At 41.2% G+C, this 16,998-nt stretch overlaps 1 protein-coding gene across 1 annotated transcript; it reads right to left on the reverse strand.

The window, feature by feature from the left end:
* Positions 1-11,136: 11,136 nt before the first annotated feature.
* On the reverse strand, positions 11,137-15,055 carry LOC106557890. The gene is made up of 4 exons (XM_038576192.1): positions 14,936-15,055; positions 14,422-14,481; positions 12,420-12,552; positions 11,137-11,416 (listed from the first exon to the last, which is right to left on the reverse strand). Exons 1-4 carry the CDS (start codon positions 14,991-14,993, stop codon positions 11,329-11,331), a joined length of 339 nt encoding a protein of 112 aa, XP_038432120.1. The 5' UTR covers positions 14,994-15,055; the 3' UTR covers positions 11,137-11,328.
* Positions 15,056-16,998: the final 1,943 nt, after the last annotated feature.

Genomic DNA, 16,998 nt, shown 5'->3' on the forward strand with positions numbered 1-16,998 from the left:
GTCCTCTCGATGCATAAAAAGCATTTGACAAAATACAGCATCCCACCTTGATTAAAACTCTCCACAGTGTAGGGAGAGAGGGAATACACCTCAATATCACAAAAGCCATCTATGAAAAGCCTATGGAGAATACTATTCTCAAAGGGGAAAAACTGAGAGCTTTTCCCTTAAGGTCAGGAACACCTCAGGGATGTCCACCCTCACCACTGTTTTTAAACACTGTAGTTCTAGAAGTTCTAGCCTCAGTAATCAGACAACAAAAAGAAAAGGGATTCAAATTGGCAAAGAAGAAGTCAAACTCTCCCTCTTATTTGTGGAGAACCCAAAAAATTCCACCCTCAACTGCTGGAACTTATACAGCAATTCAGCAATGTGGCAGGATACAAATCAATGCATAGAAATCAGTTGCATTTCTCTACACTAGCAACAAGACAGAAGAAAGAGAATTTAAGGAATAGATCTCATTTATAATTGCACCAAAACCCATAAGATATGTAGGAATAAACTTGACCAGGAGATAAAGGATCTGTACCCTGAAAACTACAGAACACTTCTGAAAGAAATTGAGGAAGCCACAAAGGGATGGAAAAACATTCCACATTCATGCATTGGGAGAATAAATATTGTGAAAATGTCTACGCTACGCAGAGCAATCTACATACTCAATGCAATCCCTGTCAATATACCATCAACATTTTCACAGACTTGGAACAAATACTACTAAGACTTGTATGGAACCAGAAAAGACCCCAAATAGCCTAAAGAATTGAAAAAGAAAACCAAAGCTGGTGTATCACAATGCCTGACTTCAAGCTATATTACAAAGCTAAGTTTTTATTTTTACATTTTTAACATTTAAATTCAATTTGCCAACATATAGTATAACACCCAGTGTTCATCCTGTCAAGTGCCTTCCTCAGTGCCTGTCACCCAGTTATCCCATCCCCCCTACCCACCTTCCTTCCACGACCTTTTGTTTGTTTCTAAGAGTTAGGAGTCTCTCATGGGTTGTCTCCATCTCTAATATTTCCCACTCATTTTCCCTCCTTTCTCTTATAATCCCTTTCACTATTTCTTATATTTCCTATATGAGTGAAACCATATGATGATTGTGATCATCCAGACAGTGTGGCACTGGTACTAAAACAGACACATATATCAATGGAACAGAATAGAGAACCCAGAAATGGGCCCTCAACTCTATGGGCAACCAACTTTTACAAAGCAGGAAAGAGTATCCACCGGAAAAGAGGATGTGTCTTCAATAAATGGTGCTGGGAAAATTGGACAGCCACGTGCAGAAGAATGAAACTAGACCATTCTCTTACATCACACACAAAGATAAACTCAAAATGGATGAAAGATATAAAAGTGAGACATGATTCCATAAAAATCCTAGAGGCAACAACCTTTTGGATCTCTGCTGCAGCAACTTCTTCCTAGACAATTCTCTAAGGCAAGGGAAATAAAAGCGGAAATGAACTATTGGGACTTCATTAAGATAAAAAAAGCTTCTGCTCAGCAAGAGAAACAGTCAACAAAACTAAAAGGTAACCTTTGGAATGGGAGAAGATATTTTCCAATGACATATCAGATAAAGGGTTAGCATCCACGTTTTATAAAGAACTTAAACTCAACACCCTAAAACCAAACAATCCAGTCAAGAAATGGGCAGAAGATATGAACTGACATTTTTCCTAAGAAGATATACAATTGGCCAACAGACACATGAAAGAATGCTCCACATCACTTGCCACCAGAGAAATACAAATCAAAACTACAATGAGACATCCCCTTAGATTAGTCAGAATGGCTAAAGTGAACTTGACAGGAAACAATAAGTGTTGGTGAAGATGCAGAGAAAGGGAAAGCCTCTTACACTGTTGATGGGAAATCAAGCTGGTGCAACCATTTTGGAAAATGTGTGTAGGTTCCTCAAGAAGTTAAATAGAGCTACCCTATGACCCAGCAATTGCACTACTGGGTATTTATCCCAAAGATACAAATGTAGTGATCCGAAGGGGTACCTGCACCCGAATGTTCATAGCAGCAATGTCCACAATAGCCAAACTGTGGAAGGAGCTGAGATGTCCTTTGACAGATGAATGGATAAAGAAGATGTGGTCTATAATACAATGGAATATTACTCAGCCTTCAGAAAAGACAAATACCTACCATTTATATCGATGTATAGAACTGGAAGGTATTATGCTGAGTGAAATAAGTCAATTAGAGAAAGACAATTATCATATGGTTTCACTCATATGTGGATTTAGACACAGAACAGAGGATCACAGGGTAAGGGAGGAAAAACTGAATAGGTAGTCATCAGAGAGGGAGACATCATGAAGGACTCATAACTATAGGAAAAAACTGAGGGCTGAAGGAAGGGATGAGGGTGGGAGGATGGGATAATTTGGGAATGTACATTAAATAGGGGCTGGGGTGTGATGAACACTGTGTGTTATACACAACTGATAAATTATTGAACACTACATCTGAAACTAAGTGTGTAATATATGTTGGCTAATTAAATTTAAATAAAAGAAAGAAAGAAAAAATATTTTTTAAAATAGGAAGGCAGAGGTGGATGGCAAGAATATGTGAGGCACATGTATGATTCAATGTCTCCTTGATGATTTGACGGTGAACAGGTCCGCTTGAGCAGGATGTGAATTCTTCAACAACCTGATTGATCTTGGAAGCAGTTTCTTCTCCATTCTCTAGAAAGGAACATAATTTCTCATGCCTTGGTGTTTGCCTTGTAAGACCCTATGATCATAAGATCAATTGAGTACATGTGATGAGAGTTTTTCTAGCTTTGAAACAATATTTCCCTTTTTATTTGAAATTGAATATGGTGAATGTTGCTCATTATCACCCTTGTTATGGAACATTGCAATGAATGTCTAAGGCAGTTCACTAAAGCAAGAAAAGAGGAAGAAGGAACAGAAGCTTGTAAAGGAAGAAATAAAATTAGTATCATTTTAAAACATATGGTACATATAGAAAATTGAGGATAATTAGCTGAGATTAGTAACAAAATGTAGCATCACAGCTGGATATGAAATCAGTGTACAAAAGCATTTTTCTTTCTTCCTTTTTTTTTTTTTGCTTTTACCAGAAGGCAATAAAAATTAATTTAAAAATGATATTATTATAGATTCTACTGTATGTGTAGGTACAAGTTGCCAAAAGAGTAGGCCCTAAGAGTTCCCATTACAAGGAAAAAACTATGTGAGGTGATGGATGTTAAGTAGGTTGGTTATGGCAATCATTTTGCGATGTTCATACATATATCAGCTCATTATATTGTAGGCTTTCATCTTATGCAGTGTTACATGTTATTTATGTCTCCATCAACCTGGAATTAATAATAGCACTGGGCACTTCCTGTGGAAAGCTCATTTAGGATGGTCACTTCTGTGAACCACTCACAAGCATGGGAAGTTGAAGACGACAGCCCTTGAGCCCTCCTAACTGTCACGTCTTAGACGTGTCACATAATAGTTCAATTTTTTTCCCTCTTTTTGACAAAAGTGTAGCCAATGAGACCTATCTCATAGTTTTGTCAGGAGAATATCATTACTGAAATGTTAGGCACATCCTTGAAATACATGAAATCCTTCATCAGTATTTGGTAGTTGAGCTGTTCAGGATGAATTTCCCTTTTCTTGGGTGAGCCTACCCTGATTAGCATTTGAGTATCTGCGTGTCTCTCAGATGGCTCCTCATTCTTCTGAATCTACCCAGGTCCCCAGGGGTGGAGCCTGTGGCTGAAACCTCCACAAACCAGTGAGTGAGTCTGAGATCTTCAGTCACAATTGATTGTTCAGGATGGAAGGATGCACGAGGGGCAAGTGACTTAGGTAGATACAATAGATTAAAGCTTGATATTTTTGTACTGAATTAGAGGAAAGATTTTCTTTTAATTAATTAATTTTTTAATTTTAAAGATTTTATTTATTTATTCATGAGAGAGAGAGAAAGAGAGAGAGAGAGACAGAGAGAGAGAGGCAGAGACACAGGCAGAGGGAGAAGCAGGCTCCATGCAGGGAGCCCAATGTGGGACTCAATCCCGGGACTCTAGGATCACACCCTGGACCAAAGGCAGGCGCCAAGCGACTGAGCCACCTGGGGATCTCAGAGGAAATATTTTCACTCTTCTTGCTGTATAGTAGGAGAAGATTTGAGCCTAGGATTCAGTTTAAGCCATTTATTAGAGGATGAAAGCCAAAAATCACTGAAAATAGAATCATCATTCAAGAACCACAGACAAAGAAAAGAATGAACAAAAAGTCCTTTGGTCTCGTTTTTGAGGTATAAGCTCAACCTTCACTGAAGACAGCTTACCCTCTAGCATTCCCAGGTCCATGAAGCAATCATTTCCTGCATTGTAGACAGTTTGGGATTTCCACTCCCTGTATATCCAAGTGAAAGCATTCTCCTTAGTCCAATGTTGTGGGAACTTCAGGCATTTTAAAATTACTAGTCAGTGTGCAAAATAGTGACTGAACTGTAAGAAGGGCATTTGTCTTAAAAATGTGTTTGCATCAGTAGTAATAATGAATTATTTTTATGTATAACAGTAGTAAAAATTAGCAACAAAAGTAATGATCAGTTATGTCTTTAGATTGAGTATGAATGTGGGCCTGACCCTCGGGCTTGAGCCTGGAATTTAACAGGACCTAGTTGACCTTTCTCTTTCCTACTGCCTCCATGTTCTTTCTTCTTCACCAACAACTACAAACAAATTGTTCATGTCTCAACAGAAGACCTTTTCTCTTGAAAGTGTCCACTTTAGGTGGAGACACCTCATTATTTCAACTCTTTCTCCTATTTTGGGACTTTCACAGGCACTGTGAAGGGTACAGCCACAGTGTGGGAGCAAGAGGTTTCAAATAATTTCCTTTCTTGAATAAGTCCTGAGACATTGGTCATGGAGGATTAATCACCCCTTTCCACTTACAGTTCTTCTCCCTGGTGACAAGTGTGTGTCATCTTAAAGAAGGTTTCTTAATTGTCATGAATCCATGAAGTTGTTCTGAACTCAAAGCCTTTTGAATTCTATGGAGCGTTCTTGTTCTTTTAGTTTGCAGGTGTTCCAAAGTAGCATTTTCCTTTGCATCTTGTTCAGTCACCATGACCATGTTGTTCTCTGGTTGTTACTGGCAGTTAGTCCCCCTGGTGTTTAGTCTAAATTTCATTCTGCTGAAACCTTAGCTCGTTTCTCTTGTCCCATACTTTTAGCAGGAAGAACAACTGTTCTGCGCTCTTCACAAGTAACAATATGGCTTGGACATATAGGCAAGGACTCATTACTCACCCTGTATGTCTTTCTTTAGCTGTATTCATCTAATGCCCACTGGATAGATTGCAACCTTACAGTCTAATTTACAGCACTCTGAGGAACAGAGAACTTAGAGAAATCATCTGACTCAGCTCTCTGACTCCGGGCAGGATGACCAGATTCTTTCTTCTGTTGAAATTCTAGGAATCTCAAGGAGGGGAAATGGGTCCCAGGATTCCCTCATACCATTCCTTTCAGAGAGTCAATAAAGATTTATTTCAAATTGCTTACCTTCCACCTTTGGGTCTACAGAGAATGAGAAATCTCTGTCTTCTAGCAATTTTAATATATATTGGACAATATATTTTACACAAATGGAAAAATTGGGAGCTATTTCTAGTGTACGTGGTAACATAGAATTTTTTTTCATGTATCAGAAATTTTTTCTGTCTAAACTGTATCTTTGAGCTCTTGTTAAGCACTTGCAGATGGAATTAATATTTTTAAAAGGATTTATTTATTTATTTTTTAGAGAAACAGAAAGAGGGAGATGGAAAGAGAGACACACACACAGAGAAAGAGGGAGAGAGATAGAGAAGATGAAAACTCTCAGTAAATTGGGAATAGTAGACATTTTTTCTATCTGCTAAATGGTATTTAGCATTTTTCAATAAAATAAAAATTTTCATTTTTATTTTTTCAATAAAATGCTACAATTAATAATATATTCAATGGAGAAGCCCTGAATTCTTTCCCTTAATATCAGGATCAGAATTTGGTAAAGATCTCTGCTCTTATCACCTCTGTGTGATCTTTATGAAGGTCCTAGCCACTGTAATAGGCAAGAAAAACAGAAGAAGACATATAAAACTCAGAAACAATGGAGTAAACTGGCATTCCTTGCAGATGACTTGGTGGCACTCATACAACCACTCAGAAACACACACACACACAAATCTACTGGGAAAAAATAGCTTAAGTAGCATCATAAGATAGCAATTCAACATATTAACAATTCTATTTTTACCTGTTAGTAATGATCAGTGGGAAAATGAACATTTGTAAATCACTCTCTAAAACAACATGGGAAATATATATTTGTTTTTGGACAAATTAATCCCAAAATATCTATACCTTGACAGTGAAGCTACAAAACATTGATGACTCAAATCATATCACCTTTAATCAAACTGCAATAAAAATATATAAAAATCACCTTTAATAAATATAGAATCATTAGTTTCATGTCTTAGAAAAAAGTTATTTTGAAATATATTTATCTATATCTTCAACCAATCCCAATCAACGTGTTGGTAGGCTTCTTTGTAAAAATTGACATACAGATTCCACAGTGTATGTGACAAAGTAAAAACTGATAGGTTGCTAAAAACACCATCTTAGAAAGCAGGTTAAAAGAATCACACCACACACACACACACACACACACACACACACAGGAATAGCACTCAACCATTTAAAAAGAATGGAATTTTGCCATTTGCAATAACATGGTTGGAATTAGGTGGTATTATGCTAAATGAAGTAAGTCAATCAGAGAAATACTATAGGATTTCACTCATATGTCAAATTTAAGAAGCAAAATTAATCAACGTAGAGGAAGGGAAGGAAAAAATTAAACAGGATAAAAACAGAGAAGGAGGCAAACCACAAGAGACTCTTAAATATGGGACCAAACTGAGGGTTGTTGGAGGGGAGTTGGGTGGGGGGATGAGGATGGGGTCACTGGGTGATGAGCATAAGGAGGTGCTTGATGTAATGAGCACTGGATGGCATAGGCAACTGATGAATCACAAATTCTACCCCTGAAACTAATAATACACTCTGTGTTAACTAAATTGAATTTAAATAATATTTTTTAATTTAAAAAAATCACCTGATTTCAGACTTATGCAGTTACAATAATAAAAAAACTGGGATAATGATTTAGAGAAATGGATCCATGGGACAGAACAGAGACTTTAAAAATACGTGCATACTTATATAATTCGTTTTTCACAAAAATGCTAAAGCTGTTCAATAGAGGAAAGAAGAGTTTTTAACGATGTATACTGTAATTATACTTATTACCTGTTCGATAAAAGAAATAAACCATGTACCATACCTTATACCATACACAAAAATCAAAGACTTGATCATAAATCATCTAAAAACCTAAAAGTGTATCTTTCTAAACATAGGGGATGCTAACATTTCTTAGATAGAAAACCAAAAGAAGCCCTAATGGGAAAAAATTGAAAAACTGGATTTCATAAAAAACATAACGTTTTATTTATCACCTCAGTTCCTTAAATAGTGATTGCTAGTTGCTACTAGCAATATGGTTCGTCATCTGAGAAGAAACACATTCAAGTGGACCAAAATGATGAAGAATTGGGTGTTCCAAACCTTCATTGCATCTCCAGGGTTGCTCCTTTACAAGCAAACCCTAGAGAAGAGGCGCCTGGTTAACGGCACGTCCGCCCGGTTACAGAATCCTGGGGCTGCACGAGAGGTTCCATGTGGTTCACTTGCCCATATTAGCTAATTTCACCCACAACTGCTGTGAGCAAAACCCTTCTGGTAAATACTGGATGCATTTTCTTGTGCACATCATTTCCCCTTGTTGTGTTCAAGGGGACTGTGTCCTCTCCAGTCCACGGGGGCCTGTCCTGAGCTTCCCCATGCATCTCCATCTCCCCTAGGCCCCAAAGTTACCTAGGGAGCTATGTCAGCATTTCGATCCTTTTCTTATTCAATAATTTATTTTTATTTCATATCCTCATGATTTTAATTCCTCAACTAAGTTCTCAAAAACATCTCCCTCATCTGAGAGCATCATAGGAGTAACATTATTTTCCCTAATGGCCTGGGGCACATTAGCCTGACAATACACACAATTCTTGAATATAACCCCACAGACTAGCATCTAAATGCTTCCCTAGGGACAGGAGCCTCACACCTTGTCCAGAGCTAAATGAAGCCTGTTTAATTCTACTCTATGGGCAAACCTAAACTTGCACATTTTCATCAGAGTTTTGGTACCAACAAAATCTGCTGCAAACTGACTTCCAAACAGCAATATAGGGCTCAACACAAGACATCCCTCTGGAAATCCAGCCATCCTTCTTGCATCAGACCACTCAGTAATGAGGTCAGGGATATCCTTGCAATTCTATTTTCCACCCAACAAGTAGCAACACAACTTGCTTGTGTTGCGTGGGACTCTTTTTTAAAAATTTATTTTTATTTATTCATGAGGGATACAGAGAGAGGCAGAGACACAGCAGGAGAAGCAGGCTCCATGCAGGGACCCCGATGTGGGACTCTATCCTGGGACTCTAGGATCACGCCCTGGGCTGAAGGAAGGGGCTCAACTGCTGAGCCACCCAGGCATCCATGTGTGGGACTTTCTATAAACTTCTTTGGCTACAATGTTCTTAAAAATAAATTGCCCCTCTATGAGTGAATATTTCCATGCCACCGCTCACATATTTGACCATTTCTGTAATCATCCAGGAGACACAGGAAACCAGAGGTCACCTGGTGCTATTCAGTGGAAGGACTTGGTTTAATTAAACACCAATAAGAAGCTAAAAGCTATTTTTTAAGATTTTATTTATTTATTAATTAGAGAGAGAGAGAGAGAGAGAGAGGCAGAGACCCAGGCAGAGGGAGAAGCAGGCTCCATGCAGGGAGCCCGACGTGGGACTCCATCCCAGGTCTCCAGGATCACACCCTGGGCTAAAGGCAGCGCTAAACTGCTGAGCCACTCGGGCTGTCCCAGCTAAAAGCTATTTTTCAAATACTCTGGGAGAAGAATAGGCTCAATTAGTTTTCAAATCCAAAATACAAGACTGCATCGCAGAGAAATCCTCTTCAATTTCTACCACGGGTATCAGATGCCGCGTATGTATGACGGCAGAGACTTGTATCGTGTAGCCACACCCTGGAGCCAGCTTTCAGGTAATCTACCAACAATTTTAGCTCAGGGTCTCCTGGAATTGAGACGACTCTCTGGTCACTTTGTGAGAAGAGGCTACCAGGATTTCTACAGGACCAGCATGATTTTGCCAACAACAGAATAGTCCTAATAATCTCTGACCTTCTTGCTTATTAGTATGATCTGAAAAACGTGCCAAAGTGTTGCAAAGTTTAAGCACTATTTCTACTGTGCCAGCTGAAGTAATTCTCAGGAATTTCACACATGGCACTTGACCTGAAATATGGGCTGGCAGTCTCAACTTCCCTCTAGGTGTCCTAGGGATACTAAAGATTTTCCTTCTTTTTAGTTCATTCCTTTGAGGCAAGAATAATTGCAACATGTGCTAATTTGCCCCTACTGGTCATTAACTCTGAATCCTAACTAAATTATGGTAACATGCCAACACACACACACATTTCCCTGTGGATACACAGTAAACAAACACTGAGATCTATTCTATGAAATTCAGAGTGTGCAGGGGTGACTCCAACTAGTATGGAAAAGAAGGTGTTAGCTACGTCTATTAAGGTACGCCACTCCATCTTGGCCCTTAGCAATTCCTGCACAGCCTTTATGACGTCAATCCCAGCTCAAACAATCAGAATACGCCAATTTAATCTTCAGTAGTCTCCTTCACCTCTTATCCATTGGCAGGCCAGACTCATTTGAAATAATGAAACAGATTTAATGGGAATAAAATACCAAACTCCATCATTTCCCTATCAGAGCATGGACATGTTGCTTTTCATGAATTGCGCACTGCTTAGTGGACTGTTAGTAAGAACCAGGGCAAGTTGAAACATTCTCATTTAGCAAGTGTGTGAAAATTGGGCATATGTCCACAGTGGAAAGGAAAACACACCACGACTCCTTCATACACAATACTCACCCCATTATGCATTCAGGTGACAAAGCCCTCCATCCAAAACCCACCGGGAGCACAGCTGTACGTTGGGAGCTTGGGGTGATCATCATAGCATTGGGGGAGACCATATACATGGGGAATTGCAGAGGGGCATCTCAGCTCAAGGATGTTAGAAAACACTCACATAGGATTTGGGCTTGAGTTAGGTGACTTAGGGGAGGTCAGGGAAGCAGGCCTCCACCCTGGATTGGATGCTGTCAGGGAGCACAAGTATGCAATGATTGGGGAACTTAACAAAACTTTTCTAGAAAGAGAAGAGACTGGAAAGAGGCAAAAACTCTGATAGGTAATAAGCAGCATCACTCATTAACCAGGAAAAAGAGCTCCGTGCTGCTGTGGGCTTCGCACAGACACTGCTTTTGTCTGCATGGAAACAACACTGGAAGTGACCTTGCTCTTTGCCTCTGTTCATCACAGTCACTGAGCGCCCGTGTCTGCCCTTGGCCTTCTGTGACTTTGCATGTGTGCAATAGGGGAGCACTTTTCCCAGCCCTCGCCCAGCTCAGCCCTAGCGCCTCCGAAGCCCCGCTGTGTCAGGCTAGTTCCCAGGTGGCAGGGCTGCTTTCCTGCTTCTCACCTGCTAAGTCTTTGCAGATAAGAGACTAAATATGGCTCAGTTCATAGTAGAGTTTGATGGAATAAAAAATGGCTGTTGGTGCCTAGTAAATGTTGACTAGTGCATTCAGGTGAGAGAAACCTCTAAACTCTGGAGATGGGCCCTATAGTTGTGTAGTATGTTTAAAAATTGAGTGCACACACACACACACACACACAAATAAAAAATAAAAAATTGGGTACACATGACAAAGTCCAATACACAGTCACACAGGAAGGACTAGAAAAAATTCAAAGTGTCTGTCATTGGAATTGACTGAATCATTGGACAAACCACCCTCCAACCTCTTAAAAATATATGATTTGTGATGTTGCTCAATGTTATTTTTTATTTGAAAACAGATACATTTATTGGGGTTAAGAGATAGTTGGTACACATGGTAAGTGGTTGAAGTAGTCAAATGAAGAGACAAGTGGCTGAGTCCAGCAGGAACAAACGCAGAAGGCCAAGGCTAATTCCATCTCAGTATTTTCTTAAGCCAGCCAGGGGTGGCTGTAAGAGAATAAAATATATAATCAAGAAGGCTTCAAAAAAGGATGAAGAATGTGACTTCTCTCTTGGGAATTTGCAAGGAGACGAACAAATGTCAAATGACATTGAATTCTGTGGAGTCAAAGGAACACGACATGTTCATCCCCCCAAAAAACAAGACTGGCAGCTCTGGACAGGAAGCTGGGGAAGCTGGAAGTTTAGAGAGAACAAAAAGTAGGCCAATTTGCATTAGTTTTCTATCTACCATAGCACAGAGCAACGCTGCCTTCTTCTCAAAATGGGGATGAATAATCATTTTCTCATCCAAAGGCAGCCACTACACATCCCTGAGCAAGGTGCCAAGGAATGGCCTCGACACTAAAAGAGCATAAGCAATATTTGAAAAGGTTTCCTTAAGACTTTGATTGTTTAGGTACAAATCCAATCTCTTCCCTAAGTTAAGGGGAAAGTCTTTCCTTGTACATTTTCCATTCCTTCATCTTTACAATGTTTACCTTAGTAGGATGACTCAGAGATTTAAATAACACTGATATGTGCATTGTATACAACAATGCCTAGCATATACCAGAGTCAAATTTTGTGGTCCATGTTCCATGAGTGTTGAAGGACAGGAATGATGAGCCAGGACTAGGAAGACTGTACTGTCTTGGTCCTATAATGAATGTGAAAAATACCCCAAAATACCCTGAGGAATGCTCACAAGCTTCTGCCTCAAGAAAGCCTGATTTTAAGGCTGTTGTCTATTTTTAGAAAAGTCTTTGAAGGAAACAGAAACTTTTCTGATAAAAAGGAAAAAACAAAACAAAACAAAAAAACCACATATGGTTACCTGACCCCAAGGAGACACCTGCTTTGGTCTTTCCAATGGTATTTCTACTAAAAATGAATTTTCCCTGTTAAATGCAAACATTTAAAGACCATGCAGGTAGGTTGGTAAATAAGAAGCTACAACCTCAGGCTCCTCTGAGATTTATCTACTGACTTGATTTGATAAGTCAAAAGGAGTTAGAGGATAATGAAAACAGAGCTTTTTTAGGGCGTCTAAAGTCTACTGGGACAATAGAGAACCTAGTAATCCGGTAGCCCAAATAGTAACCACGTAGATGGTGCGGACTTACGCCTCTTAGTGATAAATTTAGTCTTGCTGGTCTTGGTGGTAGGAGCTGCAGTGGTGGCCGCAGCAGTGGTGGCCGGGGCCTCAGTGGCGGCATCAGCTGTGGTGGCCGGAGCGTCAGTGGCGGCATCAGCTGTGGTGGTTGGGGCCTCAGTGGCGGCATCAGCTGTGGTGGTCAGGGCCTCAGTGGCGGCATCAGCTGTGGTGGCCGGGGCCTCAGTGGTGGCTTCAGGGGCAGCTGAAATAGGAAGAAAAGATCCAACTAAGACATTTGACTCTGCCCCAGGAAACACAATTTGTCCACATGAGCCTGGAGGCACAGTCCTCCTTCTGAATTCATCTCTGCAAATGTCAACAACTGTCACACCCTTCGCCTGGCTGCCCACTTTCTTTAGCCTCATTCTTAGTGGCCCTGCCTTGTGGAGCTGAAGGAATATGGGCTCCCCTACAAGGACTGTGACACTAAGAGAAGACACAAGCAAATACTTTCCCCAGAGGTGGCACAAAACACCAAACCCATATGTATTCCTAGTTACAGGAATGGTGGCTCAGAGGCAAGAAGGGAATCCCTAGTGGGCTGACTTTCTGGTGCCCTCCCATGGGCGAACTGGAACTCTTTAGTTTCCACCACAGCATGCACGAGTGTGAGTGGTGCAGTAAACTGTACAGAAGAGAAGAAAGAACAAGATCATGTTTCTCAGACTCAAGCAATACAATTTCGTTTCATATAGAAAAACACCCAGTGCTCATCCCGTCAAGTGCCCACCTCAGTGATGAGCACTGGGTGTTATTCTATATGTTGGCAAATTGAACACCAATAAAAAAATAAATTTATAATTAAAAAAATAGAATTTTGTTTCTTTGGAAAGAAAAAAAAAAACAACAACCCACAGTCTCTTCCCGCAGATTCAAGACTGAAATAGGATTGGACTTGTCTCTCCTATTGTTCAACCTGGACTCCATCTATTACAGAAATACCTAGGAGAGACACATGAGATGAAATGAGAGACATTAATTCTATTCTGGCAATGATAAATGTGAGCAAATGCCCCATCGATCATCCCATGTTCAAAGGATATGTGGCAAGATCGATGACAATTATCGCTCTCTACTCCTTACACCAGAGCTCCTGACAGGCAGCCACAGGCTGACCCTACATCTGTGACATGCATCTGCCTCAACAAGTGGAAGCTCATTCTCCGAGCCCACGCTGGAGCCATGCCGTGTCAGTCCTCACACAGGAGGCAGGATATTGTTCTCAGCTGTCCTACCCCACAGGGCAGGTAGGACATATGACTCAATACGTGAGGTGTGACTGCAGTCTATGCCCTTATGATCAAAGGACACAGGTCCCCAATTGTGGAGGGTGAAAAGAGAAATCGTCCTCCTGTCTGCATGAGCACGACACACATGGATGGCGTTGGACATACAGGACAACCTGGGAGAAACCCAAGAAATACGAGAGCTTTGGTCCACGATGCTGGGTTTCAGATCCCCACAGGACAACACAGATCGGCCTGGGAATAAGGCATATATACTGTTACAAAGAGCAACCCATAAGGCCCTCCTTCTACTTCACCCCTACGTTCCACAGTCAATATTCCACACGCCCACGTCTCTATATCACCTCCGGCATCTACATTCTCTTCCTTCACCTGAGACTTATTAACCCCTCTTTTCACATGCTGGCTATGTATTCAGCTGTTCAATTTAGGGGAATCAGAAAGACTGTACTTACAACTCCGCAAATACTTAGACTACAAATTCAGACCATGTGACCTTGTCATTTTTCATAAAGAATATTTATGTAATCCACAATTCATACAAATCCATGCCAGAAACTGTATATTCTCTAATAATGTATAAGAAATCAACGTATTTTCTATGTTCACAATGAACTTTAGAAAGAGGAATGTGCTTCCCCAGGCTCCTGCTTTGGAGTCTCTGTACTGTGTCCCCCACGGCTGCCTTGACACGAGGCTGGGATGGAAGACATCATGACTGGAAGGCGCACGTACAGACTTACCACTAGAGCTATCAGACGGAGCATCTGTTGTATCCTCTGAAAGAGAAAGAGACAAAATAGATGTAAGTTGAACAACAGTTTGGGGGGTAGACAGAAGAGACGATGTGGACAATATCGCAGGCTTTCACAGCTGAAGAACCTTAGGCTTTGCTACGCATGTTGAGGGCAAAAAGATACAAAACCCTACCCGAAACCCCCATAATATGGATCAATTTTTGCTTTCCTGAAACCAACCTCTGATGACCTTTTTAAACATCTTGTCCTAAACTAACATTGAAATGGCATTCGAAGGTAAGACTGAGCCAATGGCTGCCTGTATTGTCTGAACTCAAAGGGAGAGTCCACTCTATCTTGAGCGCTCAGGCAATAGGGGAGTGGAATGGAGAACAGGGGGGCCAAATTCTGAGCCCCTCTGAACCCGCATCCACAGAGCTTATAGCATGATATACTCTTGCTCCAGACTTTATTTCCAGTAAGGAACTCTACTTACGGCCTGAGACCAGGAAGGTGGAGACTGCCACCAGGACCAGCAACGCCAAGACCTTCATGCTGGTGAATGGATCAGCAGGGAGCACAGAGAGGAAAGAGTCAGAGCTCAGGAGAAGGTAGGACTCTGACACCAGCGTCGCACATCCTGACCTTATATAGGCAGAGGGCGCCAATCAGGAGGTGCCAGATCAGAATCCGGGCTAGATGATGTCGGGAAATGTTGGTACTTGGAAAAACCACTGGAGAGTCAACAGCACAGCCAGAGGCCCTTTAGAAAGATCACTTTAGTCCTTTGATTCTGACATAGGTTTTTTTTTTTAACATGTTATTTATTTATTTATTTATGAAAGACACACAGAGAGAGAGGCAGAGACACAGGCAGAGGGAGAAGCAGGCTCCATGCCGGGAGCCTGATGTGGGACTCGATCCCGGGTCTCCAGGATCAGGCCCTGGGCTGAAGGTGATGCTAAATTGCTGAGCCACCTGGGCTGCCCCCCTGACACAGGTTTTAAATCAAGAGTTTCCATATTTGAATATTTTTCAGAAAACAACTTTGTTTCCAGGCTTTCTCTCAACCTGTAGGATACAGCGGCCTCATGATGACCAGCTCTGCTGATAGGCTGGATGTGCTCACTATTCAGCCTTGAGGGTTTATTCAAACCTGCACTGGCACACCTATTAGAATGGTGTCATCACTAAGACAAGAGGTAAGAAGTGTTTGCAAGCTTATGGAGAAAAGAGAACCACATTATACTGTTGAAAGGAATATAAATGGTTGTACCACTGTGGAAAACAATATGAAGACCTACAAAAAAAAACAAACAATAAATGGATCTAATATGTGTTGCCACATTGCCCCTTCTGAGTACATACTCAAAGGAAATGAAACACAATCTTTATATATATATATATATTTTTTATTGTAGTTTGATTTGCCAACATATAGCATAACACCCAGTGCTCATCCCATCAAGTGCCCCCCTCAGTGCCCGCCACCCAGTCACCCCCCACCCCCCGCCCACCTCCCCTTTCCCCACCCCTAGTTCGTCTCCCAGAGTTAGGAGTCTTCATGTTCTGTCTCCCTCTCTGGTATTTTCCACTCATTTTCTCTGCTGGAATTTTCACTCTGCGGTTTTGCTCAATAACATGTTATCTCTCCGTATTCTCTTCTTATCATCGAGAACTTGTACCACATGAGAATTATTAACATTTTTATCTTTCGTAAAATCACAAAGTTTTCCAATATAACATGTGTTTCATTTTATTCACAGTATACTTTTAGATGATTTAATTCAAGGAGTGTTTTCATATTTATTCTAATTTTTATATTAAACAACTTGAGAAACACGCGATGGGGTCATCTTAAGTTCCTGACACCTTAGTAATGAGGCACGCAGAGGTCACAGCGCTCTAATCCCTGATTTTCACAATGATCATGAGGTTGGGCCCTGTCCCCGGTGCACATTCTACTTGGAGCATCTGGAGGCAAGGAGATGGGCCCTGAGACCAAACCAGAAAGGCAGCCTCACCCTGAAGACAGGCCCTAGAGAGAAGCATCAAGGACTCAGTCCCAAACCAGACCTGTCTCCCCCACCATACACCACTCAGAAGGTAGAAGCCTCCGCAGCCTTCCTGGGCTGCCACGGGCAGGGACACACAACTGAGTCTCAATGAAACAAGAGTTAATAAGACACAGACATTGATGAGGGCTGAGGAGGAGTCCTGCTGAGGGTGATGGTGACGGGAGGCCCAGTAGGATTGGGAGTTAGGACCAAAGGTCCTGTCGTGCCCTCAAGGAGCTGAGGCACACACAGTGCACAGCAACTCCAGGGTCAGAAATCTGAATGTGCACCCAGTACCAGATACAGAGGCAGCGTCCTTCTACTCTGTTCAGCACATGTGACCGCTGTCATACGTTATTGCCGTTCCATCTCAACCTCAACATTGCCCGTTCCGAGGAATCTCCGGAGGCTTCCAAACTGAAGAACCCCTCAGCTATGGTCACATAACTTGATTCTATTCCCTTCATAATATTTCTCACTACCTGATGTTTTCTTAGCTCTC

Source organism: Canis lupus, chromosome 27 (genome assembly GCF_011100685.1).
Source record: "Canis lupus familiaris isolate Mischka breed German Shepherd chromosome 27, alternate assembly UU_Cfam_GSD_1.0, whole genome shotgun sequence".
NCBI classification, from domain to species: Eukaryota; Metazoa; Chordata; class Mammalia; order Carnivora; family Canidae; genus Canis; species Canis lupus.